General features: G+C 40.5%; 3 protein-coding genes across 4 annotated transcripts; 2 read left to right on the plus strand and 1 right to left on the minus strand.

The window, feature by feature from the left end:
- Positions 1–4958: 4958 nt before the first annotated feature.
- Positions 4959–6414, minus strand: htr1ab (5-hydroxytryptamine (serotonin) receptor 1A b). The gene has a single exon (XM_084572857.1). The coding sequence runs from the start codon at positions 6300–6302 to the stop codon at positions 5052–5054; it is 1251 nt and encodes a 416-aa protein (XP_084428983.1). The 5' UTR covers positions 6303–6414; the 3' UTR covers positions 4959–5051.
- Positions 6415–7187: 773 nt separating this feature from the next.
- Positions 7188–15106, plus strand: rnf180b (ring finger protein 180b). Of its 2 annotated transcripts, XM_084571936.1 has the most exons (8): positions 7188–7473; positions 8368–8514; positions 8805–8912; positions 10255–10965; positions 11753–11881; positions 12641–12851; positions 13005–13130; positions 13701–15106. In XM_084571936.1, exons 2-8 carry the CDS (start codon positions 8458–8460, stop codon positions 13895–13897), a joined length of 1539 nt encoding a protein of 512 aa, XP_084428062.1. In that variant the 5' UTR covers positions 7188–7473; positions 8368–8457; the 3' UTR covers positions 13898–15106. The 2 variants fall into 2 exon arrangements, with proteins under 2 accessions (XP_084428062.1, XP_084428063.1); XM_084571937.1 differs by lacking the exon at positions 7188–7473 and having other exon boundaries at positions 8106–8514.
- A 489-nt stretch (positions 15107–15595) lies between these two features.
- rgs7bpb (regulator of G protein signaling 7 binding protein b) lies at positions 15596–22159 on the plus strand. The gene is made up of 6 exons (XM_084571938.1): positions 15596–16127; positions 16340–16512; positions 16911–17041; positions 18688–18826; positions 18980–19050; positions 21910–22159. The coding sequence occupies exons 1-6, from the start codon at positions 15996–15998 to the stop codon at positions 21999–22001; spliced, it is 738 nt and encodes a 245-aa protein (XP_084428064.1). The 5' UTR covers positions 15596–15995; the 3' UTR covers positions 22002–22159.
- The last annotated feature ends 2241 nt before the right edge of the window (positions 22160–24400 follow it).

Here is a 24400-nt window from a genome sequence, read left to right on the forward strand (position 1 = left end):
GCATAAGAAGACATTTATTTTTGTGAAATTTTTCATGTGGTAAATCAAGATCAATGAAATTACAACAAGTATTTTTATTGTTGACATTATGTACAAGATGGGTACTCTGCAGAGTATTTTGTTTGATGCATTTTGTCTATGTGCTCTTTTAACTTTTTTTATTTTTTCAAAAACATCCTGCCATCAAAAAATATTTTAAAGATGCTACAACAACTGCATTTAAACTATATATATAGGGCTATGAGAAATGAATTCACAACCTATAACATTCATGTATCCACTTTTTCTGATTTAGTTACAGGCCCCTGCTCCCAGACAACATATAGTGTAGTAAATATTTCTTTTCCATATACTTCCATCTACTGTACCCAAGCACTGTACCATAAAATCAGTGTCATTTTTCCTGCTGCTCCTCTTTTGCTGTTTTCCTCTAAGCTCATTAACAGTTCCAAACAGGAATCCAAAACAGATGGAGAGGTTTTATTCCATCTTTTGGTCCTGCGAGCTTGTGAAAACCCGTAACGTAATTCCTCTGACAGCAGAACACCACCGGCAGCCCTGCAGGGGAAACATGACTGAACAGTTCAAGAGTGTATAGATGAAATTTAATCCACGCTCTTCACCTCCTCCAATATGCTCGCTGACTTGCAGCCAAGTGCACTCGACGGCAGTCTCCGAGGAAGCGCAGAGAAGGAACCCGAGGAATACGCGAGCATCTGCAGTAATACATGCAAGCAGCGCTTTTATTGTCACCCTGCACATTTCATGTGATGAAATTTGTCTCCTCTCAGTGAAAGGTTCAAAGCTTTAGTCAGCAAGTCAGATGTTTTTTCAAGCTGCCATTGCTCAAACACACAACAGCAAATCTGGCCCTTGTTTGGAGGGAGTCTGGCATCAGAGAAGCAGCATAACAGTTGTCTTGTGGAAGAAATACATCAGCACAGATTTTAACACAGATTTTGCTCATTTGTGTTTGGATCATCAATGATTGGAGTCATTTTCTTTTTATTCATCCACAAGGGAAACTGCTTGGTCACAGTAACTCAGTAACTCAGTTGCTCATAAAAGGTAACACTCTTGAAGACCAGGAGGTGGTAGGTGGTAAAGAAAAATAAGTGTAAGGTGTAAAAATATAAATAAAATAAAATGCCGACTGGGCCTTTCTGTGTGGAGTTTGCATGTTCTCCCTGTGTCTGCGTGGGTTCTCTCCAGGTGCTCCAGCTTCCTCCCACCGCCCAAAGACACGCTGGTTAGGTTCACTGGTGATTCTAAACTGGCCGTAGGTGTGAACGTGAGTGGGAATGGTTGTCTGTCTGTCTGTGTTAGCCCTGCGATAGACTGGAGACCTGTCCAGGGTGTACCCCGCCTTTCGCCCAATGACAGCTGGGATAGGCTCCAGCCCCCCCGCAACCCTTCACAGGACAAGCAGTTACAGAAGATGAATGAATCAATAATGAAATAAATACAGTAAATTCAATAGGATATAATAGCATAAGCAAATAATGGTGCAATGATATAGATGGAGGTCTCTTTTACAGAAAGGTGGATTGAGTGTGGTATGAAAGATGTCCTGTAGCGTTAATTGTGGGAGCGGAGCTGGATGAGTCTGTTTCATTTTGATTGCGTTCTGAGCCAGAGAGCTGCTAAGCTGTATTTCCTTTTTTTTTTTTTGTTTTTTGTTTTTTATTTTACCAGACAATGACAACACACTTCTGTTTTATTCTATTCTATTGTTTTCAGATATCCTCAGCGTAGAATTGTCAACTCAGTTCTCAAGTACCTCCTTGCTATTTAGAGGCTCATAAATGCAGTAATCTGGAGGTAATCCTCATCCGTGCTGCATTGCATTGCATGGATGTTTATGCTGGCATAGTGTCCAGGGCTTGCATATTACAAACAATTTCCCCAGAAATAGTATGCACAACACGTAATATTTCCTGCAAATCTTTTAGGCATATTAAATATAGCAATTTAGTGAGAAGTTCCAGGTGCATTTCAAAAAAGAAAAATACATATTGTTATACATTGTTTCACCCCAAAACTAAGGCCCACCCCACAAAAAAACAAAAAAAAAAACAAACGGCAACAAAAAACAACAACAAAAAGCTATTAACTCATCATTTGTAGAGGATTTGTTGTCTAACTGCTTACACTTTTACTCTGACTACTTTTTAGGGCCATCCTGGGCCAGGATTTTAGCAACTCTCAGGTTAAAGTCACCAACACAGACAACTAAAATATATATTTTTGGCCATTTTAGTTTCGGCACATTCATTCAGCCAGGGATAGAATACTGAATCCCTGGCAGGAATTTACAAAAAAAAAAGAAAAGACATGACTTTATTTCGTCCTTATGGTCGCTAGAGGCATCAGCAGCGTTTCAGCAGTTAAATAAGTTGTAATCAGCCAGGAGCCACTTCGGGGTCAGTCATGACAAACTCATGGTGAGCAGCCAAATGTTGTTCAGATCCTCACAACTTCTCACGGAGATCCCAAGTTTCCTCAGATCCCAAGTATGTCAGTTGGAATTTTGGAATAGACATCAAAAATATTTCCACTTCCATTTGATCGAAAAAGACACACCACGGGGCCACCAAATAATGAAATAAATAATATATTGATTAATAATAAATATTATAAAATAATATATTTATTTTTTTATTAATGTTAAACAATTAATGCAGTATTATAACTGCTTTTTTTTATTATTCCTGTCTCTCTTTTTTTTGTCTGCAATATAAAATTTACAAAAATTGCATGTCACAGCTATAATTATTATTACATGATGGCCAATTATTTAATTAAATTTATTGATTTAATTCTGTGTACACTGATGGTATAGCTTGACTGAGCAACAGTTACACACTGTTATATAGTGTATGTGATCCATCCCATCATGCTATTTTATTTGAGTAATTTCAGGGGGAACCAAAGAGGAAAATTCTCAATTTTGTAGGTCTCTTCTTGAGAGAAGAATCAAATGCAATAATCTTACTGTTCAGCAGCGACAAATAAATAAATAAATATAAAATACACCTGCTTATTGTCTGAGGAAGCTGCCAGCTGTGGGCCCCTCACACGCAACTCTGTATTCCTGTGTTGCAGCAGGCCTTTGATCAGGTAATTGCCCCTCGGCCCCCGGAGTTTGCATCCCCCATATGTCGCTATGGTGACCACCTCTCCAGCATCCATCTGTGCGCCGCCTTCACACCCCTTTTAAGATGGACTTCTGCTGCATGTGACGAGGCTGGGAGTGATGGAGCATCACCTTGTCCACCTTAACAGGCACCTTTTTATTCTGACCACTCATGTATGACGGCCAATGCGTGCGTTGTGTGTCTGCGTTTCTTTAATGTCCCACTTTCTGTGCATGCATCCACACACTGGAATGATAAAACAGTTTCAAAGTGTTTTTTTTTTTCAAACTGTATTAAGGACCCTCTTTATTTCACAATCAGCCCTGAGATACAGCAGATCCACACATGCATGACTTGAGAGGATAAGAGTGCAGGTGGAGATCAGTGGAAACCGTCTGAGGGTTAAGGAGGAGGTATGGAGACATTTTGACGAGGGTGACACATTTTCTATTGCAGGGTGATCAAAGTCTGAGAAGATTTGAAGACAATAACTAAAGTCCCTCTGTGGCAGATTTAAATTTAACCCTTATAATAGATATTTTTCCATTGAATAAGGTTCTTGTTTCATGGTAAAAAGTCATCTTTTTCCTACTCTCTCTGTCAGAATCTGATCTGTTCTAGCTCTTCAGTAAATACTCAAATAAGATATTTACAAAGAGACAAATATTTAAATCTCACATTTAAATTTTGCAAACATGCCAAGGATTAATTTTAGGCATGTACGAGATTAATATATCTTGGTTTCCCACCAGACTTTCAAATAAATCTCTCTGAATATGAACAGTCCTTTCCTTCATGCCAAGAGCTTTTAATTAAGCGATTTGGCAAATTATGCCAGGGGTGTGGAAGAAGTTATTTAGCCACAGTTCATAATCCACAATTTTCTGCTACCCTTTTACACAAACACACAAAGCAGATCCACACTTGGAAGCAGCACAATCACATCGTCCACGGTTGACAGCCTCTACCAGGAAAAGCGTCTCATTATCTGCCTTGCTTGAGGGCACTGAAGTAGCAGAGGGCAGATGTTTTAATGCCATCATTTGCACTCACATCTACAGATAGATGGGAGATGCCGGGTGACAGGTAGGATCTCCACGGACAGACAGAGCATCCATAAAAAGTTATGGGGTGCCATTTAAGACTTTTTAAGAGTGAATCAGCTCAATGCTGCAAATGCAAAAGTAGCTGTTCCTTAATTTATCATTTTATAATTACCACATATTCAATTTTAAAGAATTTAAATAAATTAAAATGATAAAAAATAGAGTGTTAAGGGCTGCAGCCATTATGTTTATAGTCAATAAATATATTTACTGTTTTTGCCTTCAGATTGCTTATTTGTCCAAAAGAAAAAAGAAAAAGAAAAAAAAGACGAGAAAATACCAAAATATTCAATTTTCAATAATATAAAACGCTGAAATTGAGCAGTTTTCCACATTCCACGTGTAAGAAAATGGTACCAGTGAATGAGTATCGTGTTAGTAAGTTTACCAAATTAAACTCATCCCTGGCTCTTCAATATGCCCATGGATTCACTTTTCCTCCACTGTATCATTTATTAAAATAATAAGCGCAAACCTGCAAATTAAAATTACAATGACTTCGAAAGAATTATTAAAAGTATTTCTTTATTAGACATTACAGAGCAAGATGAGGAACATTGAGCTTCAATCAAACCATCACAGCTTCATCTATGCATAGGCTACAGACATCTCTGGAGATATATAATGATGATCCACAATAATCTTTATGAGCCCTCTTTTCAGATTTAGCTTCGGCAGTCTCTTTATAGACTGTGGGTTTCGAGAGCCGCGTCTCTTTTCACCTGGATGCCTTCAGTTCAAACACCAGCGATCCAGTGAGGGGACACAGGAGTTGAAAGAAAAAGTGTACTTTTTTTTTTTGCAGCCATCACGGTCTGCAGAAATGACACTTGATTATTTTCTTGAAAGCGCTCTGAAAGTCTTTGTTGAAGTACGCGTAAATAATGGGGTTGAGTAAAGAGTTGGAGTAACCCAGCCAGTTTATGACATCCTCCAGCCAGCGGGGCATGTAGCACGACTCCTGACAAAAAGGCATGACAAGGGCGACGATGAAGAAGGGCAGCCAGCACAGGATAAATGTGCCCATGATGATGCCCAGAGTTTTCACCGTTTTGCGCTCCCGTGCCAGAGCGATCTTCTTCTTGGCCTCGGTCGCCTTCTCTTGCCTGCTCTCGAACAGTGGCACGGTGCTCGGGGTGTTGGGCAGCGGCAGGTTGCCTTTGGAGTTGCTGTGAACTTCGATGATCTCCAGAGACTCGCCGTCTTCCGCGTGTTTCACCGCGCCGTTTGCGCTCGGTAGCGGTCGGGGCTCCACGCTCCTTTTCCAGCTCTTGCCTTGAGCGTCTCCGTGAGTCTTTTTGTGGAACAGTGCGGGAGATAGCGCCAAGCAGGAGTCGGACACTTTCTTTTTCTCCGTTTTACGCACCGTCCTCCTGATCCGAAACCTGGCAGCTTTGAATATTCGCCCGTACAAAACCAGCATCAGCGTCAATGGGATGTAAAAAGCCCCGAACGTGGAGTATATTGTGTACCAGGGGTCTTGTCTGATCTTACACTGTTTGGGGTTCGCCCTGTCTTCTGCCATACTGCTGGGCTGGGAGCGCATGATCAGCATGGGCGGCACTGAGATGGAGAACCCCACCAGCCAAGTGACACTGATGAGGACCGCTGCTCTCCTCGGTGTCCTCTTCTTCATGTAATCTATGGGCTCGGTTATCGCCCAGTACCTGTCCAGAGCGATGGCGCACAGGTGCAGGATGGAAGACGTGCAGCATAACACATCCAGAGAGATGAAGATGTCGCACGGAACTTGCCCGAGAGTCCACCGGTTCAGGACCTGGTAAAGCGCCGCCATGGGCAGCACCAAAACCGACACCATGAGATCTGTGACAGCCAGAGAACCGATTAGATAGTTGGCCACATTCTGGAGAGACCGCTCCAAAGCGATGGCTGCGACCACGCACGCGTTCCCAAATATTGCGCACAGAATGAGCGCGCCAAGCAGGAAAGATGTTATCACTTGATAACTGAGCTTCACCTCCTCATCTTCGGGTCTGGTTAGATTTTCGGAAGAGTTGTCAAACTGAGACCAGACTGTCGTGTTGTTTGTGCCCTCCATCGTTGGTAACCTCGATGTGCTTGGAGAGCTTCGCTTACTCCACGGAGACCCCGGTGCGCATCACATGGTGACACTCTGTAGAGCGCATGGCGGGCTGTGGAACTGTTCGGTGCTGCAGAGAAGCTCTGAACTGCGAGTCTCGGCTGCTGACGAAGAATGATGCTGCGTATTTATACCGGTGATGGAAAATGCGTCATGTGTCTGTGTCTGAGGATGTCTGTCTTGAGTTGGGTTTAGTCGGCAGATGTGGCAGTTGAGATCCGGGAGCAATAAAATGAACATATAAAACTTTGCAATATTCTCTTTTTTTTGTCTATGATCCACATGCTGCAAGTGAATCTTTTTTTTACTGAATTTTATTGAAACTGGTGGATTTGGCAATTTGGATGAAAAGTGGAATTGTAACGGCAGCTTTAAAATTAACTTCTGCTTTTTCATTTGACAAAAAATGAGAAAATTGTTCGCTATATTAAAATTGCAAATTATTTTCATTGGGTTAGACTTATTTGTTTGTCGGGCTCAATTCAGTACCATGGTCAGCGCACCGGCGCCATTAAATGTGATACTGCCACCTGGCGTTGGTCCGCTTTCATAAGGAAGCATGCAGTAAAATGACAATGCGGCCTTTGTTGTAGTAGGTGCTAATGGCATTGTAAAAACTGCAAAGAGGGACCACGCAGTTATATGGTGCAGCCAGTTTTCCTGATATCCTCAATTTCCCTGCGGGAACCTCCCAAAGGGATCAATAAAGTTGCCTATCTATCTATCTATCTATCTATCTATCTATCTATCTATCTATCTATCTATCTATCTATCTATTCAGGCTTGACAATGAAGGTGTTTAAAAAAATGCAATTTGATATCCTGTTTTGGCCGAGTTATTTGATTAATTTAATTTTCTCTAAAAGAGTGGAGTGGAGCGGATATTGTAACTGTTCGATTACACAGAATGTAAGTTTTTGACAAGGGCTCCTTTTTTTTCTTCGCTCTCCTGTGAGCGTCAAGTTAACGCCAAAGGATTTTTGTCCCATTAGACGTCCCGTAATGGCTCAGTTGGTGTGACGTCACGGCCGTATTTAAAGCTAAAGGGCTGCTCAACTTAGTTTTTTGTTTTTTTTCTAGCACGCGTGTCCTTCGCTACCGCAGCCCTTAAAGTCTCCCAAGTTATCAGGTAGGCTATTTCATGTAATGAAAATGTTACTGTAGTGAGTGTCATTATCTTAGCTTTCTGTAAAAACCGCCATGAGAGTGCGTGTTGTTGTTGTCAGAGCTAGCTAGCTGGTTTTTTACTCAGCTACGGTGACTGTTAGCTTTGCACTTGTTCATGCTGAACGAGAAGAAAGTCCACAATAATAATGTCGCCGTTGTAGTTCAAACGGTGAAAGAGAGAAACCTCCCTCGGAAGAAACAGCTGCGTAGTTGACCTTTTTAAATTAAAAGCCAGGAAACAGGCTCTACTGCACTTGGTATTTAAATGACTGCTTTTGAAGAATGTAAACAAGCCTGCTCACATTCCTCTAGGCTGAGGCTCATTAGCTGCAGCAGACAATGATATTTGCCTTTCAACGTTGATTGGCAATTTAAACGCCCACTGTGGTGAACTCTTTATTGTGGAATAACTTGACCAGCCTGCACAGATCCCCAACAACTCATCAGCATATCACCTGTTTCTGGTTCACTGTAAAAAAAAATACACTGCCTGGCCAAGAGAAAGTCGCCACCTGGATTTATCAAAGCAAATAGGTACGAGTAGATAATTACTGCATAGGTGATTATCTTTCAGCTGGCAACAAGTTATTTAACCCCAACTGATGCAATGAGTAGCTTATCATTTCTTATACAACCAGATTTGGCCTGGCAGTGTATCATCAGGTTACCACATATCTGAGAGTGCATTGGCGCCTTATACCTGTCTTTTAAAACCTTTTCACTCGCTCACACTCTAGTAGATTATAGGCAACATATTTCTCTACAGTACATATATGTAAACTCCAAGCCTTCAATTTCTGACCGTAAGATTTCTTTGGCCAATATGATATCGAACTCAGTCTGAAATATTTTCCAGATCCAGCACCAGTGTTTTGACAGTCACTCCGTCAGCATCAACAGATGGACTGAGAACTCGGTGCTGGTGAGTGCGAACAGAGACGGAACCATGCTTCGCTGCAGGAGGTGCCGGAGAGGTGTCATAGACTCCACGTGTTTGTCAGCGGTTGGTGAAAACTTTCTTTATCGGAAGTCTAAAGTTGTTGTATGCATAAACTATTGCATGCTCAGGACTGTCAGTTGTCATTGTCTGCAGAATGACTGCTTTCGTTATGACTTGCTGGTCAGACTGAGTAAGGCATTTGTAGATGTCATCTTGGCCACTATTAATAACTAGCCTGCAAGGTTCTTTAGTGGCGTCGGTGTTGATAACAGCTTGCGTTCCAGTCATAAAGTGCTACAGGAACGGAATCCGATGGAAACTGTTAGTCTGATTGCATGTCTTTTATCTTGAAGGTTCAGCCACAGGTGAATGCCACAGATGAAAGCTCAGTCGCTGTTTGCAGTATTTGGCACGTGAACGTTGATGCGTTGCCAGAGTGGATACTGACCTCAGTACACCAGGTAAGTGGGTCACCTTAGGAATGAAGTGTGTCAGTATTACGGTTGTGTGGTAATGTTCACTGCTGATAGTGAAAGAATTGTAAGATCGATAAAAAAAAAGTGATTTTAGTTTTTAGATTGGATACACCATGACAATACAGTGTTATAAACACTTTACACATAACTTTTATATAGTCTATGTACAGTACTAGTCACGTTTGGACACATCTTTTCATTCAGTGGGTTTTCTTTACCTTTATTCTTTTCTTCGTTGTAGGTTAATACTGAAGACACATATGGGATTATGTAAGAAACAAAAATGGGATAAGACTTTGTGTTTGGGATCATTGTCTGTTGTAACAAAAACAAATGATACTCACTTAGCATAACCAGATGGGATGGCATGTCGCTGCAGAATGCAGTGTGCTTTGAATTTTGCATAAATCACCATCAGTGTCTCCAGCAAAGCACTCCCTCACCATCACACCTCCTCCTCCATGCTTCACGGTGGGAATTACACATGTTAAATCATCCACTCATTTTTTCTGTGTCTCACAAATAAATGGCAGGTGGAACCAAAGAAGATTTCCGTTATCTTATGTAATTTCTCTTCTTCTGGCTGTTCTTCCTCAGTAGTGGCTTCTTTGCAGTAATTCGACCGTGAAGGCCTGACTCACACAGTCGCCTCTGAACAGTTCATCTGAATGTCTCTGCTACTTGAACTCTGTGGAGCCTTTATGTGGTCTCCAATCTGAGGTGATAATTTCTGAGTCTGGTAACTTATCCTTTGCAGCAGTACCTCTTCCTTTCCTCATGAGAATCACTTATCATAGTATTTCATGGTTTGTGCGACTGCACTTGAGGAGACATTCAGAGTTCTTGAAATTCTCTGGACTAACATGGATTAGAACAGCAGCTAAATAGGACCAGAGGACTGTGTACCAACTGATGGTGTCAAAGAACAAATTCATTCTATTGAAAAGGCACACATGTAAACTGAAAACCATTCCAGGTGACTACCTCATGAAGCAGATTGAGAGAACACCAAGAGTAGGCAAAGCTGTCACCAAAGCAAAAGGTGGCTATTTTGAAGAATCTAAAATATGAAACATATTCTGGTTTGTTGAACACTTTTTTGTTGATTTCATAATGCCGTATATGTTCCTTCATAGTTTTGGCATCTTCAGTATTAATCAATAATACAGAAAATAAGAAGAGGAAAGAAAAACCTTTAAATAAGATGTTGTGTCCATACTTTTGATTAGTACTTCTATATCTTTTGTGTGTGTCATTGAAATTACTGTGATACTAATCAGTCAGTTCTATGATTTAGTTGTGATTAATGTGCATGGTTTCTGTCTAGGCCCAGTGGACTGTAGGAAAACTGAACTGCCAGAACTGCGGGGCTCGTTTGGGTGGCTTCAACTTCATTAATCGCACCGAGTGTCCCTGTGGCCAGGACGCCTCCATCCACCTCAACAAAAGCCGCGTGGATCGCGACCACAAGCACAATGTTCTCATCGTGCAGCCGAGGAGAACGAGGCCTGAGAGGGGACAGGCTGGTCTGCTGACAGACGGCTCTCAGGATAAAGAAGAGACGCCTGGATTCAACAGAACTGCGCTTGATGCTTTACAGCTCAGCAGCGCTGCTGTCACATCTCACATCAACCCTGCAGAGGCCTCCAATTCACTGACTCAAAACACCCAGTCATTTTCTTTCAGTCCTTTATACTGCATCTCTCATAGGAGAAGGTGCAGTTTGGAGGACGATGCAGACTTCAGGTCGTCGTGTTTTTGCCCTGTAGGCTCTACGGACATGTCTTCCGTTGTGAGGTCAGGGACAGATCAGTCTACACGGTCACCTGACTCCTTTCCCACAAGTCAGCAGTTTGATGTGCCATGCCGTTCATCTGTTTCTAGAGGTACACGCTCAACTCTTGATCAACAGCTGCTGCAAACTGAGGAGTATTTTGTAGCGACCGCAGCTGTCCATGAGGAGTTTTCAGATTCAGTCCCTTCTCTCAGGGCAAGATTCATCTCTAACAGTGTAGCTGAGCAGGAAGAAGAAGAAGTGGTAGGTTGTTGGTCTTTTAACCCATATTCACATTATATAACACATATCGCTGTCACATAACTACTAATGGTATACAAACATGTATATTCATCCACCATAATGTTAAAATGAGCCAAGAAAGCAGCACCTTCAAGGTTTCCTGGAGTATTTTAAAACACCTTCACTTGAAACAAAGACCAACACTGCTTCCATCTGCTGCTCCATAAAGAATCTATACACTTTAAGGCTGTAAAATTTGTCAACATTTGTAAAGTTTTTCCAATAGCCCTTCCATGAGGTTAGAACATTTTTCTGCAGAAAAGAATGTGAAGATCTAATGAACACATTTTCATAAAATGCACCAACCAATGTGATTCACCCCAGGGAATGAATCCTTAAGATTTTAATGACACCATGACCTTTCCTCTAGCACCACTCAGGACAAGCTTTGCATTTTCACCCTCATTAATGATAGGCCTCTGAGAACGGCTGCATCATCAGTGTTGTCTTTAATCTGGTAAATCAATTTGTTGATTCATCCAAACCTCATTGTTCTGCCCTTGGATTATTTATCAATAATTTGGTCTCAGCTGGTATCCACAGCTCCTGCATCAGGAAACAATGAAGCTTCTGAAATTTGGTACCAGATGCTATTTCATCATCTTTTTACAAACAAATTAACAAACACTAATGATGGATTCTGTTGTTTGAGCTGCTGAATCTGTGACAGGGATCAAGCCTCGTAATAAGTATGTGTGTGTGTGTGTGTGTGTGTGTGTGTGTGTGTGTGTGTGTGTGTGTTTTCCAGCCTCAAGCTGCTGTGGACTCCCCAGCCTCGAACAGACTGAGCAAAAGGGAGAAGAACCATCTTAAAAGTCTGCGGAGGAAACAGAGGAGGAGAGAGAGATGGCTGCACAGCCAGCTGAAGCAGGAGCAGGTAAGAGTTAAGTGGTGACGGGGATGTATGCATCATCCCATTCAAGATAACTGCCACTGGAAACAAAAAAGAAAATTCACATCTCTGTTGCAGAGAAAATGCAGGTGAAAATGATGAAGTGATATTAGAACATTTAAGACAAGATTTTTATCTATCTCGCAGTGAGTTTTATTAAGTTAAAATGGAATGTAAATACAATACTACATTAAAGCTTTTTCTTTCTTTCTGCATAAAAATTACTCAAAACATCATGGGATTTTCACATATTTCCTGACAGTAGGCAAAGAGAACCTAATCAAACAAATAAAACCGAAATATTATACTTGTATATTTGTTTATTCTCTTATAAGACTTGCTCTTCAACTCACTTGTATGTGACTGTGTTTGAGGTGGCATGCGTTTCCCCCTACTAGAGCTGCTAGTAAAGGTCGCGACAGCCAAACAAACAAAAATGTGAGCGATGCATGTATTCATTAGCAATATTGTTTGAATTCTTGGGAAATGAGTCAAAAACACATCTGCAATGACTTCTTATTTCCACAGGTACGACAAAAATGGAGATCTTCAAGATTGACACTTTAAATCTGTGGAAACTTGTTGAAAATAACAGACAACTATGGGAATGTCAGAAACGTGTCTAGCCATTAGAAAGACAAACTAATGTCAAAATCATAACAGTATTTGTAAAATAAAAGGGACTTCAGTGATGCATTTTGCTTAACTGCAGTGGATGAAAATATCAGATGTTTTTGTGTCCAGGTTGAAAGTGTGAGGACCGACAGCGAGGAGGAGGACAAAGAAGGCCTCACTTGCGCCGTGTGTCTCGACGTCTACTTCAGTCCATACAGCTGTCAGCCCTGCGGTCACGTGTTCTGCGAGCCGTGTCTCCGCACGCTCGCCAAGAACAGGCCAATGAACACACCCTGTCCCCTGTGCCGCTCACTCATCTCGCACACCAGCTTCCACAAAGGTGCATTTCCCCGTGGACTCCTTTATTCATTCACTCATTGTTACATGGGCAGACAATGAAAAGTGATCTGATTTATGATTTGCTACTTCCAGCTGCTCAGATTTATGAATTAGTTGTTTAATTTTCCCCTGTGCCATTCTCATTCCTCACCAGAGCTCAACCACACAGCAAAGACCTTCTTCCCAAAAGTCTACTTCACCCGCAAGCAGAACTTCCAGAATGCCTCGTGTGCAAAATGGCCTCTGCCCAGTTTTCCCAAACGCTTCCATTACTTCTGGGGTGAGAAAATGTGGATCAGTTAATTTTTCCCTAGAAACATGTCCCAGTTGTGCTAATGATTATCCAGAGTATTCCTCTGAAGAGACAGTAAATAGAAAAACTGTCTCTGTGACTGACCTCATTTTCGCTCATAGCTCCTGTCACACCATGACCTTGGTTTCTCAGAAAGCAATGGCATGTTATCAAGTTTTCTCTTCTCTTTACAGGCAGTAGTAAAAGTTATCTTTACGAGCGTAACCCACTCAGCCTTAGGAATGACTTTACAAGTAGAAACACAAATCCAGTAAGAAAAACATTATTGCATGCACGGATTTTTAGTTGTTTGGCCTCATGTGTGAAACAATGAGGCTGCCAATTTTAAAATGAGATTGTTCATTTAAATTGAATCATAATGTTTGACAATACAGTATTAACAGAGAGACTGCTTTTTGTTTTCTTTAAATGCATTATGGATGGAAATCTTTTTAGAAGGATCAATATAAATATGAAATGTTTCAACTTAAAGACTAATTCAAAGCAGCATAAAAGTAAAGAGGCTTAACGACTGAATACAGACTTTATTTTATTCAGGGAATCAGAGACGGGGAGCAAGAGGAGGGAGACACTGGCACTTTGTCCACGGAGGCTTCACACTGGAAGCGTTGGATTTCACTGACATGCGAGGTTGGCTCTTTGATATCGGCCTGGTCATCGTGTACATCCACTCACTCAACTGGATCCTGGCTTTCCTCTTCATGTGTTTCCTCTTGTACTACTTCTTCATTTGAGTCACTTAAGGTTGCTCGCAATATGCACTTTTCTGGTTTCACCGGTCGAGTCACACGCCACATGTGATTTCAGTGTTACAGTATCTCATACATATCAGAGGTGATTAAGACATGCATAGAAATGTTGAAATTTGCACAAATGTTTACAGTATTGGTTCACTAACTACAAACTGACTTCAAAATGTAGTAATGCCGTATTGGTGTTTTTTGCGTGTTGAGTATTCATGTTAATTGTGCAATAATACTCTCTAAGAGCCCTGCGACAGACTGGCGACCTGTGCAGGGTGTACCCTGCCTCTCGCCCGATGACAGCTGGGATAGGCTCCAGCCCCCCCGAATACTCTATAAGGTGTCCTGGTATACTGTTCGGGGCTGAAGTAAAGATACTCATACTTTGCCCATCAGGAATCTCATAAAACCATGCTACTCACAGTGAGACTCTTAGTATATGAGATTATAGAAATAATTCTCCATTTTGGTGATGGTTTTCCTCTGTTTCTGAGAGTTACAAAATCCCAGAGATGTGATCGCCTAATCATTTCTAATTCTGTCAAAGCAAATAAGTTTGTTTTCCAAAATGCCAAACTATCCTTTTAAGAGGCAGCAATAAATGTTCAATGCTTTTAAAATTTAAGTTTTAGTTATCAAACACTTGTAATGTGAGTCCAGCATTACTGGAGGGAATCAGTCTTCAAGCCTGGTTAAGCATAGTTGTACAACTGGCTGGAAGTTGAAGAGGCTACATGTTTTACTTGGATCTAACAAAGACATCAGTTGTGGTTTAATGTCGGAACAATACAAATTTTAATATAGTGCCTTTTGCTTTTGTTTGTACCTACTTTTAAAACTGGAATTAAGCATTTCCAAGGTTTCCATGTTCTGTGAGACGCAATGAAAGTCCAACTGAAATTTGGACCTCAAAAAAAAAAAAAAAAGAAAGTATTGTTTGCCATACATTTTCTAAGAGTCTACCATTCTGCATTTTTCTTATTATTTGAACATGCAATACAGTATGGTATCAGATATCCGAATTAAGCAATTGGAAGATACTGATGACTAAGAATTGACTGTATCTTTTGTAGTCGTTTTAGTTTAACAAAAAAAACAACCTGGTTTTCATTTCTCTGGTTGAATCTTTAAGTGTTATTTGTTTGACTTGCTGTAAATGAAGTGTTGGGATCACAATAAATTAATGGTGGGTGAAAAAATTATTATATTTGTACCTGCTAGTGGAAAAAAGGAGGCGCCAGTGTTAGCAGATGAAACTAGCCCTAGCGGACAGCTAACTTCGTCCATTTGACAAAGTTAGCTAATATCCGAGCACAGTTGAATAATGAGCTGCAAAAAAAAAGTTGTTCGTTTTTCGTGAGTCAGTGGAGTCAAAATTAGAGTGAACATTGGATATTTATAAATGACACAACAATGCTACAATGTTGGTTGTGCAAATTGCTTGTTAACATGCTAGACGCAACCATGGATGCATTAGCATGGCAACAGCACCCCCCAGTGGCCAACACAAAGCTGATGTCTGGCAGTCTAGTAGCCTACTTAAAACATTCATATTTATCCCGATAAGAAGAGTGATTTACAAAAATACTGATTAGTTAGATGTGACTTATATTTTGGGAGTTTTAATAATGTGAGTGACATGGAAGGAATGCTGTCGGGGTTTTTTTTCTGAACCACTGATGCTCATAAACGGTTAATTGTCAGTCGGAGGGTGACGATTTGTTTTGCTGTTGGCTCCCTCTGAATCCTCCTCACACGTGAGAGAGGGGCGGAAGACGGAGGAGCCTCCCTCTCGGCCTTCAGGAGGGGCTGAAGGTGACTCTCCACTTGGATGGGATGCAGAGGGAGATGCTGAGGGGAGCTGTCGGCCCGAACACGGTCCTGCTCCGGGGAACAACCACAAACGTTCTCGCAGTGTTTTTTAAGCGTTAACCAAAACCCTCGATCCAGGAGCGGTCTAGGAGCGACGCGTTTATCTTCTCTACAGAGGACACTCGGGAGCCACCAGAAAAGAGAGCACACCTTTCCCTCTCTCTCCCCCTCTGTGTGTGTCTGCGTCTGGCTGGGATCCGGTGGTGGGTGTGCATGAATGTGTTCTGCACCGTACGGGCGGAAAAAGCGCCCAAGATCCGCAGGGAGCATTTTCCCCATCAGTAAAACGGCGCAGACGGAGCTAGAGCGCCGGGAGAGCACGGAGGGGGTCGTGGACGGCAGCAGGATGGTGGGTAGCCTACTGAAATACAGATAATCATGTCATGTCATGTTAAGGTCTGCACCAACTGTTTCTTTTGTTCAGCAGATAGAACATAATTGATCGTGAGCAGGTGCAGCAGCAGTGGCGCAAAATGGACAAAACGCGCTCTTTTTAAGGGTGCATTTATTTTGCTTCTATGTGGTGAAGGTAGTTAGTTTTTCATTTCCCCCCCCCCACAGACGGTCCAGGAATTCAACACCCTCGTTGCACTCTACCGGGAGCAGGTCATCTCCGTCGGGGAGATCTCCGCCGACTGTCCGTCCCTGCGGGCTCAGATGCACCACACACGGTCCAAAGGATGCTCCATGGCCCGGGCCGCGCACCAGGACCTCACCGTCATCTCCGTGTCAGGGTTAGAATTAAACGGAGTTATTTATTTATTTATTTAAAGACACTATTCAGGCCTTTTTTCTTTTAATAATGAAACATTTGAACTGTCAAATTCTTTTACATTTTTTAGACATGCTAAAAATTACTGGACATTTATTCAAGTGAATGTCGGGTTACTGGTACTGTACTACACTACTGACACAAGCAGACATCAGTTTAATGTGATGGGTTTGTAAAGCAATTTGAACCATAGAAGAAGAAAATAAACATGTCCATAAGCCTAAATCTGAAGCTTATTGTAGCAGTTAATGAGCTGTAATGTAACACATCAACACATGCTCCTTTTATCATTTCGTTTGAAAGTATCTGTTTCTCCCCGTCTTCCTCTCTCCCTCACTTCTCCTCCTGTCCATGTTGCAGTCCAGAGGACGGAGAGATCCATCCGGAGATCTGTCGCCTCTTCATCCAGCTGCAGTGCTGCCTGGAGATGTTCATCACAGAGATGCTCAAGTCCATGTGCCTGCTGGGGGTGCTGCAGCTACACCGAAAAAGTAATGTTACAAACGAATACCAACACAATATAACAATGCTATGTTTTTTTAGTAAAGATTAGAAAATAAGAGCCATTCATCAACAACTGGTTATTATGGCAGGACATTTTATTTTTTGATGAGCGTAAAATTGTAGAAGAGTTAATTGACAGAACATGCACATAATTCCTCTAACCACCTTCCAAGTGCATTTCACATGTATCACAAACTCTTGATTGAAAATATCTGCCAGTCAAGAAGAGAAGAGAGAAGAAAGTCAAAATAGATAATTAAATTGACGAACTAGCCATGGAAGACACAGAAGGCAAAAATGCCTCTCTTGATATTGTGTGTAGAATTGCAAAACTGGGATTCAGAGCTGCGCCTCTTTGTTTTTTGGGCAGTTACGTGTCCTGTTCTTAGCTGAAAAGACAAACTGGAAGTAGTTCAAAGTCCACAACCTTTTTTTTTCTTAATACTTAGGAGAGTACACAGTTTTTCCGTGTGACTAATGTTTTTTTTTTTTTTTTTTTAATTGATTTTACTTATGGTAATCTTAACAACATGCCAATCATATGTGCCTTTTGTCTGAGTATATCTGCTTTAGGAATAGGCACAGATAAATGACTATATGGTCTTGTATTTATATGGTGCTTTTCTCCCTATTGATATTCAAACACTTCGACTGTCACAATGACGCATCTGCCCACTCACACAACTCACTTGAGCGTGTGGTCCATGTAACCAGGTAGTGTGGGTATCTGCATTTAAAACACTGTACCTGCAGTGAACAAATCATCATTCCTTATCAGGTTGTTCTCACACCATTAGCAATTAGCTTCATCAGAAACATTCTCTGCTGTTGATCTGTAAGGCCACATGGGAAAACAGAACTAGCTAAAATAATCAGTAGTCAAATAAAAACCATGATTCACTTCGTTCAGTTTCAATCAAGAGTTTAGCATAGCCATAAGAAGGTATGTCTACACAAAACAGATTTTTAATGCATTTTGCAATTTAAAAATGTTTGAAGCATTGCATATTTCAAGTTTCTTATAACACATGGCAATCTTAATGGTATGTTCAGACATTTGATTACACAGTCATGCAAGGAGGTGAAATCCTTTCAAATAGAGTTTTTATTACTTACTTTCTTCCTATTTACCTACTTTCTTCCTATTCAATCAATACTACTTAATGTGTTAAAGTAAACCAAAGCAACACTAGATTGTCAAGGTCAGAGAAGCAGTAAATTATACAATGTATGTATATAGATGGAATTAAAATACAATATAATCAAATTAAATAGCATATGATGCATAAAATAACACAACTTTCCTATTTGAGTTCATTGTCATTTTTACACTGAAACAGCAGAGGGCAGCAGAGACATGGTTTCGCATGAATTACATTTTTAAAATGAAAAGAAAACGTGTAAGAGGACAGACGTTTATTAAAAAAGAAATAAGTTACAGATTTTCCTGACACAGATTCTGCACATTTCTTTCAAAAATGAATGACTCTTAAAATGATTTTCAAAGTGGATTTTGATGTTGGCATTTTGACATACTGCATGGCAAGTTATTTGTCTAGCGGTCTTTCACTTAATTGTAGATGTAGTTATTTACATTGTCTGTCTGTGTTCTTGTCTCTTTTCGGTCCTGGAGGAACAGACTCGGAGCCAAGGGTGGACTTCAGGGTGGATGAGAGCTCAGACATTCCCATCCTGGAGGACCGATCCTCCTCTCCCATCGATTTCCCTCCGGATCAGTGGCTGGTGGGAACAGATATTGAAAATATAGAGAGGTATACCCACTGTGCCTCCTTTTCACATTTATTCAGACAGTTTTTTTTGATGCAGCATGATCTGTTCTTTGTTTTATTATTATTATTCTACAGAATAATTCCGTTTGACTGCAAATAACAATCTGCTGATTCAGTGTTTCTCTGTTTTCACAGAGACATGCGAGAGATGAGAAATCTACTCAGCAAACTCAGGGAGACGATGCCATTGCCACTGAAAAATCAAGGTATGTAACTGAAGTTGTAGAAGTGGAGGAGTGGATAGAGAACAGCAGTATGAGAATAAACAGTGAGGTGATGTTACAATCCTGCTTGCTAGGGGTAAAGGGAGTAACATACAGTCCAATATAAATACCTGGAGCAAAGAGACAGTAGACTGACACTTCAGACTCACTCTTTAACTCACTTATTTGTGACTGCGTATAAAGTGGCGTGTATTTTTGTCCTACTAGAGTTGCAAGTGTAGGTTACCATGCCTGAGCAAACCAAAAAAGTGAGCGATGAACATACTTATAGGCAAAGTTGTTTGAATTCCGAAAACATTTGCAATGCCACTTTAAATCTAGGGGTTCGGAAACTTGTTTAAGGGCTCTGAAAGGTAGAAAAATGTTTAAAAGGCACAGTAAATACACCGATCAGGCATAACATTATGATTACTGACAGGTGGCTCAATGTCACTGTTACAAGTGAATAACATTGAGCATCTTGTAACAATTCAATCTTCTTCTGGGAAACTCTTGGACCTGGCATTCATGTGGATGTTACTTAGACATGTAGCACCCACTTAGACCAGACCAGGCACCCCCACCCCATAGTAATGACACTTCTTGATGGCAGCAGCTGTCCCCAGCAGGATGCAGCCTGACACAGACACACACACAAAAAAATGCTTTAGGAACAACTCAAAAAACATGAAAAACAGCACAAGGTGTTGACCTGGCCTCCAAATTCACTAGATCCCAAACTGATCAAGTATCTGTAGGATGATCCACAGAGGCCCCTCCCCTCAACCCATAGCACCCAAAGGCCCCCACTAACAACATTCTGTTGCCAGACACCACAGGACACCCTCAGAAGACCCATGTCCATTCTCTGATGAGTCACAATTGTTTTGGAGGCATAAGGAAGACCTACACAATATTAGACAAAGGTCTGAGGATTTGTTTATTAAGCGGATTATACAACCACTGAATGAAAGAGCGGCAGTGAGTGGTACTCAAAATAATTTAAACTTTAAAAAAAGGAGGAACTTCTAACAGAAGTCTTAAGTCTTACTCTGGTTGGAATGTGGAGGTAAAAAGAGAAAACTAAGACTTGGCTCTGCTCCATTACCAAAGTGACTCTTCCACAAGTCAGAACTCCGTAGACAAGAATACACAAAGGCTGCAGCCAATACTTTAAAATTAGCCACACAAGAATACTACAAGGAACTAACATTCAACCATCAAAGTGGCTAAATGGCTGTACATAGACAGTTTGGCAGATCTTTGAAGCAGATGCTGTGATGATACCTGCTTGACACCTGGAAACATGCTCTAATGGATGACAGTTTAATTGTATGAATTGAACAAATATAATTTTACACAAAAAGGAACATGAAGTGCAGCACTCTGAGCCATAACTGGGGATGAGGACAAAAGAGATCAGAACTTAACAAGGAGAAGAAATATGCCTGAGTTTTAAAAAAGATGGCCTGTCTCAACAAGATTTAATTCAACTCCTATGAGAAGGACGACTTGTGTATATTGTTTAGCTAAATACTGAGAATAAGCATTCAAAGCAGAAAGTCTCAGATTATTATGAGCTATTAGGATTATGTTGTTCAGATGTTCTTCTTTGATTTTTTATAGTGACAAACTATGAGTAGTTTTACTACAAAGCCTCTGAAAGCTGGTAAATTCTTCAGGGAGCTACATTTCCATTCCCTGTCAATACTTGAGCCTTTTAGGGCAATAATTAGCATTCTCTCTCTCATCCATAGTAAATGCTGCATTGTACTCTGAGACAGTATTAGGTTTTAGCTTTGGCTGCTCTGGCACAAGCCTGTATGCCAAAAATAACTACTCTACTTGAGGTAGTGTTGATGCCTTAGCTAAGTGGATATACAGGACCGTATGCTACTAGTGAGACAAACCCGTCAAGTGTTGTGTATTTAGTGTTTGAGTTTACGTTGTCGACCAAAAACCAGAATGCGAACAAAAGGATAAGAAATCGCATAGTAAGTAACTCAAAATTAGGTATCAAATTACAGTTGTGAAGGCTAATGGTCAGAGGCTAATGTTAGCTTGTTTAGGCTAATTTTACCATTAGCTCATAATGTGAGCTGCATTCTACTCATAAAACTGAGCAAATTACTGTAACAATGTTTGTTAGTACATTGTATTACATATATATTTTTGCCTCTTCCAACTTTAAAATTGGAAGAGTAGTCTGGAACTCCACTGCTGGGAGCTGTACCTGCAAAGATCTGCTGACCCAAACAATGCAGTACTCAGGCAAAAACAATTACACATTGTAAGTAAGCAGCTCAAAATTAGGCACCAAATCACAGTTGTGGATGCTAATGCATAAAGGCATTAGCTTGTTTAGGCTAATGCAGCAATAGCTCATAATGTGAGCTGCATTCTACTCATAACATTGAGCAACCTTAATAATGATTGGAAGTACATTGTATTGCACATACAATATTACCCTGGAAGCCAAGCTAACTTTAAGATTGGAACACTGTCATGGCAGCCCTGTAATTTTGAAGCTACAGCCAGAATACAGTTAGCTTACCTTAGCATAAGGACTTGAAATAGAGGGAATCCGCTAACCTCGCTGTGTCCAAGTATAAATAAAATCACCAATTGACACCGGTAAAGCTAACTAGTTAAATAATCTGTATTCACTGTAGGTATAAGAGGGTGTGGCAACAATCAGAAAATCGGTCAGATGAAAATTAATTTAAAAATCTCTGCTCACAGGTATTAGACATGTAAAACATGCAGCAAGGGCTTCATATTTGTAGCTGTGAAACACTGACCCATGACTCGGTCTTTAATGCAAAACTAATGGCGCCATGTTTGTTTGTTTGTTTGTTGCAGACGACAGCAGCTTGTTGAATCTGACTCCACATCCACTGGTCAGACAGAGGAAGAGGCGTTTCCCCGGACTCTGCTGCATGGTGTCCGGCTGAGAGACACACAGAAGACGCACAACTGCAGTCAACGCACACAGGAAAGGATGTTGGTTGCGGTTAATTTTATTCAGTGTTGCATATTTATTTAAATGCTTTAATATTATTTTATCGCAATCTCAAATTTTTTAACCAATATCTAAAATTGTAATCTTGTAGTATACGATTCTATGCTATTTGTCTTTCTCATCTCAGTATCAGCTGGTTTTAGAGTTCTGCTACTCTGCTCATTTGACTCATAGTCAGCAAATGCACTATGGCTGGTGGGCTAACATTCAGTAATGGATGACAACAAGCAAAAGCATATCTACCACTTGCTACTGGCAGCACATTTCAGCTTCAGACCCACAGAAGAACGGAAGTTTTTTATTTATTCTAAGTTATGTTTGCGTTTTTAAAAATATATTACGCCAACAGTCGTTTCGTTTTTACATAACGAAAGCTAACAAATGTACATATTCCGGCTATGCATAGGTGTGTTCAGTTTTCAGCTGTGTCACTGTGCTTGTGTCACACCTCCATGTCTGAATGTGTCACAACATGAGATGTCGTTTCAGCATCACTCAGTGGGGACTGGTGAGTGTCTGCCAGCCCATTTGATGTGACACTATGTATTCAAAGCAATTCATCTGCAGTATTATGGTGCATACCATTGACATGTACTGTCTGTGGTGCATACACGTACAGTCACTGTCTCCGATTATTATAACTTCCTCTTATTGAAGGATTGATTTAATGGTGCGTATGTAAAATGATCATGCCTGAAAAGACAAAAGCTGTTTCTAAGCTTTGCCAGAAATTTGCCAAATAGAAATCATTTAGTCCGTCCAATACTTGATTGAGTCTTATTTTACTAATGGGTAGATTAAGGTCAGAGACTTCCGGGAGACACTGGTTTCTAATGGTTTTAGTATTATCTCGATTACCAAATCGTAGCAGCAGATCAGATTTTCCACTGATCAACGCTTTAGATCTTGAAATCTGTCCGTCATATGAATAGCCAGGGTCATCCCCAGAGGATGGAGACTCATAATTTTACTGACCGCAGCATCATCATTAGCCGTAAACTTCCATTTCTATGCTAGAAAATATCAAAATTGCACATGTTGATTTCTAGAAAATGTAATGTTAAGACGTGACACTTTTCTTGAGTGCTATCCAATGGCAAGGTTTGCATTTTGAGTTCCAGTACCCTTGTATGAATTACAACAAAGAGTTAGTGCCACTGTGATTCAAAGTAAGTTGAGTTTTGAGAAAATCAAAACATTGTGTGATAAGTCGTAATGTGCGGGAAGAAAACTAAAAATTGTGTGTCTTTTCGTGCATCTTTATAGCAAAACAATGAAAACACAGAATTTAATTTTCTTACTTTAAAAATGCAATTTTTTCCTCATAATATTTTGTTTATCTTTCCTAATAGTTGCTCTTATAATCTGTTGTAAAGTATGTTATTTGTCCAGCATTTTGAGATGTAACACACGCAGGAACCTCCAGGGGGCACTAGCATTAGCAATCGCCAATAAATAACGAGCGTTTGAGACTTTGAGCTTCAGTTTATAATCACAGGTGCTTTACAGATGTTCCACAGGCAGAAACAGTAGAACTGAAAAAGTCACACTACTTCATCTGAAACATTTAACCAGAGCATTGTTCCCATTGAATGTAAGTGGGCTGTAGTTTGTGAATTAGTGTTTGTGCAAATTTTCTTCTCTTTATGTGGTGATGTTTAAAGCTACAGTGTGGGACTTTTGTGTCCCCTTTATTGAAGTGAGAGTAACTGTTCAAACATCGTCAACATATGCAGGGTGTCAAAATGATTTTAGCTTGGGGGCCACATACAGCCCAATTTGATCTCATAGAGGCCGGACCAGCAACATAATAGCATAATAACCTATAAATAACTCTAAATTTTCCCATTTGTTTTATGCAATTATAAAAAATACAATATGACAATATTTACATTTGATGAACGATTCTTGTACAAAGCATTTAATGAACAAGTGCAAAGAAAAGTGCATTTTCAGAGCATTGTCATCTGCTGTTTATTTCTGGTTCTCAGTGTTTCGTTATGTCCGGAACGCAGTGCGACCTCTAGTGGAAAAATTTGGTATAGCAGTTATTGTTTTCTATGTAATTCTTGCACTTTGCAAATACTTCCTGCACACCAGATTGGGCCCTCTGGCAGGCTGTTTGCAGCCTGCAGGGAGTATGTTTGATACCCCTGATGTACAGTATTCCGTCGGTCCTTCTCTTCTTTCAGAGCTCTCCAGCGAAGGAAAGACACACAAGTGTTAATCCATCTTTGTCCTTGCTCTCAGTCACCTTCTTTTTTAAATGGTCATTAATCCCCTGAACAGTTTCTTTTATTTATTTTTTAATACGTAATATCAGAAACTAGG

The sequence above is a fragment of the Chelon labrosus genome, assembly GCF_963514085.1.
Source record: "Chelon labrosus genome assembly, chromosome: 22".
Classification (NCBI taxonomy): Eukaryota; Metazoa; Chordata; class Actinopteri; order Mugiliformes; family Mugilidae; genus Chelon; species Chelon labrosus.

Excerpts from the sequence above, each read along its gene's own strand:
- htr1ab (XM_084572857.1), bottom strand. The coding sequence starts at position 6,302 with ATGGAGGGCACAAACAACACGACAGTCTGGTCTCAGTTTGACAACTCT.
- rnf180b (XM_084571936.1), top strand. The coding sequence starts at position 8,458 with ATGCTTCGCTGCAGGAGGTGCCGGAGAGGTGTCATAGACTCCACGTGT. Across the intron at positions 8,913-10,254 it reads TACTGACCTCAGTACACCAG|GCCCAGTGGACTGTAGGAAA; the intron begins GTAAGTGGGTCA and ends GTTTCTGTCTAG. Across the intron at positions 10,966-11,752 it reads AGCAGGAAGAAGAAGAAGTG|CCTCAAGCTGCTGTGGACTC; the intron begins GTAGGTTGTTGG and ends TGTGTTTTCCAG.
- rgs7bpb (XM_084571938.1), top strand. The coding sequence starts at position 15,996 with ATGTGTTCTGCACCGTACGGGCGGAAAAAGCGCCCAAGATCCGCAGGG. Across the intron at positions 16,513-16,910 it reads ACCGTCATCTCCGTGTCAGG|TCCAGAGGACGGAGAGATCC; the intron begins GTTAGAATTAAA and ends TCCATGTTGCAG. Across the intron at positions 18,827-18,979 it reads GATATTGAAAATATAGAGAG|AGACATGCGAGAGATGAGAA; the intron begins GTATACCCACTG and ends CTGTTTTCACAG.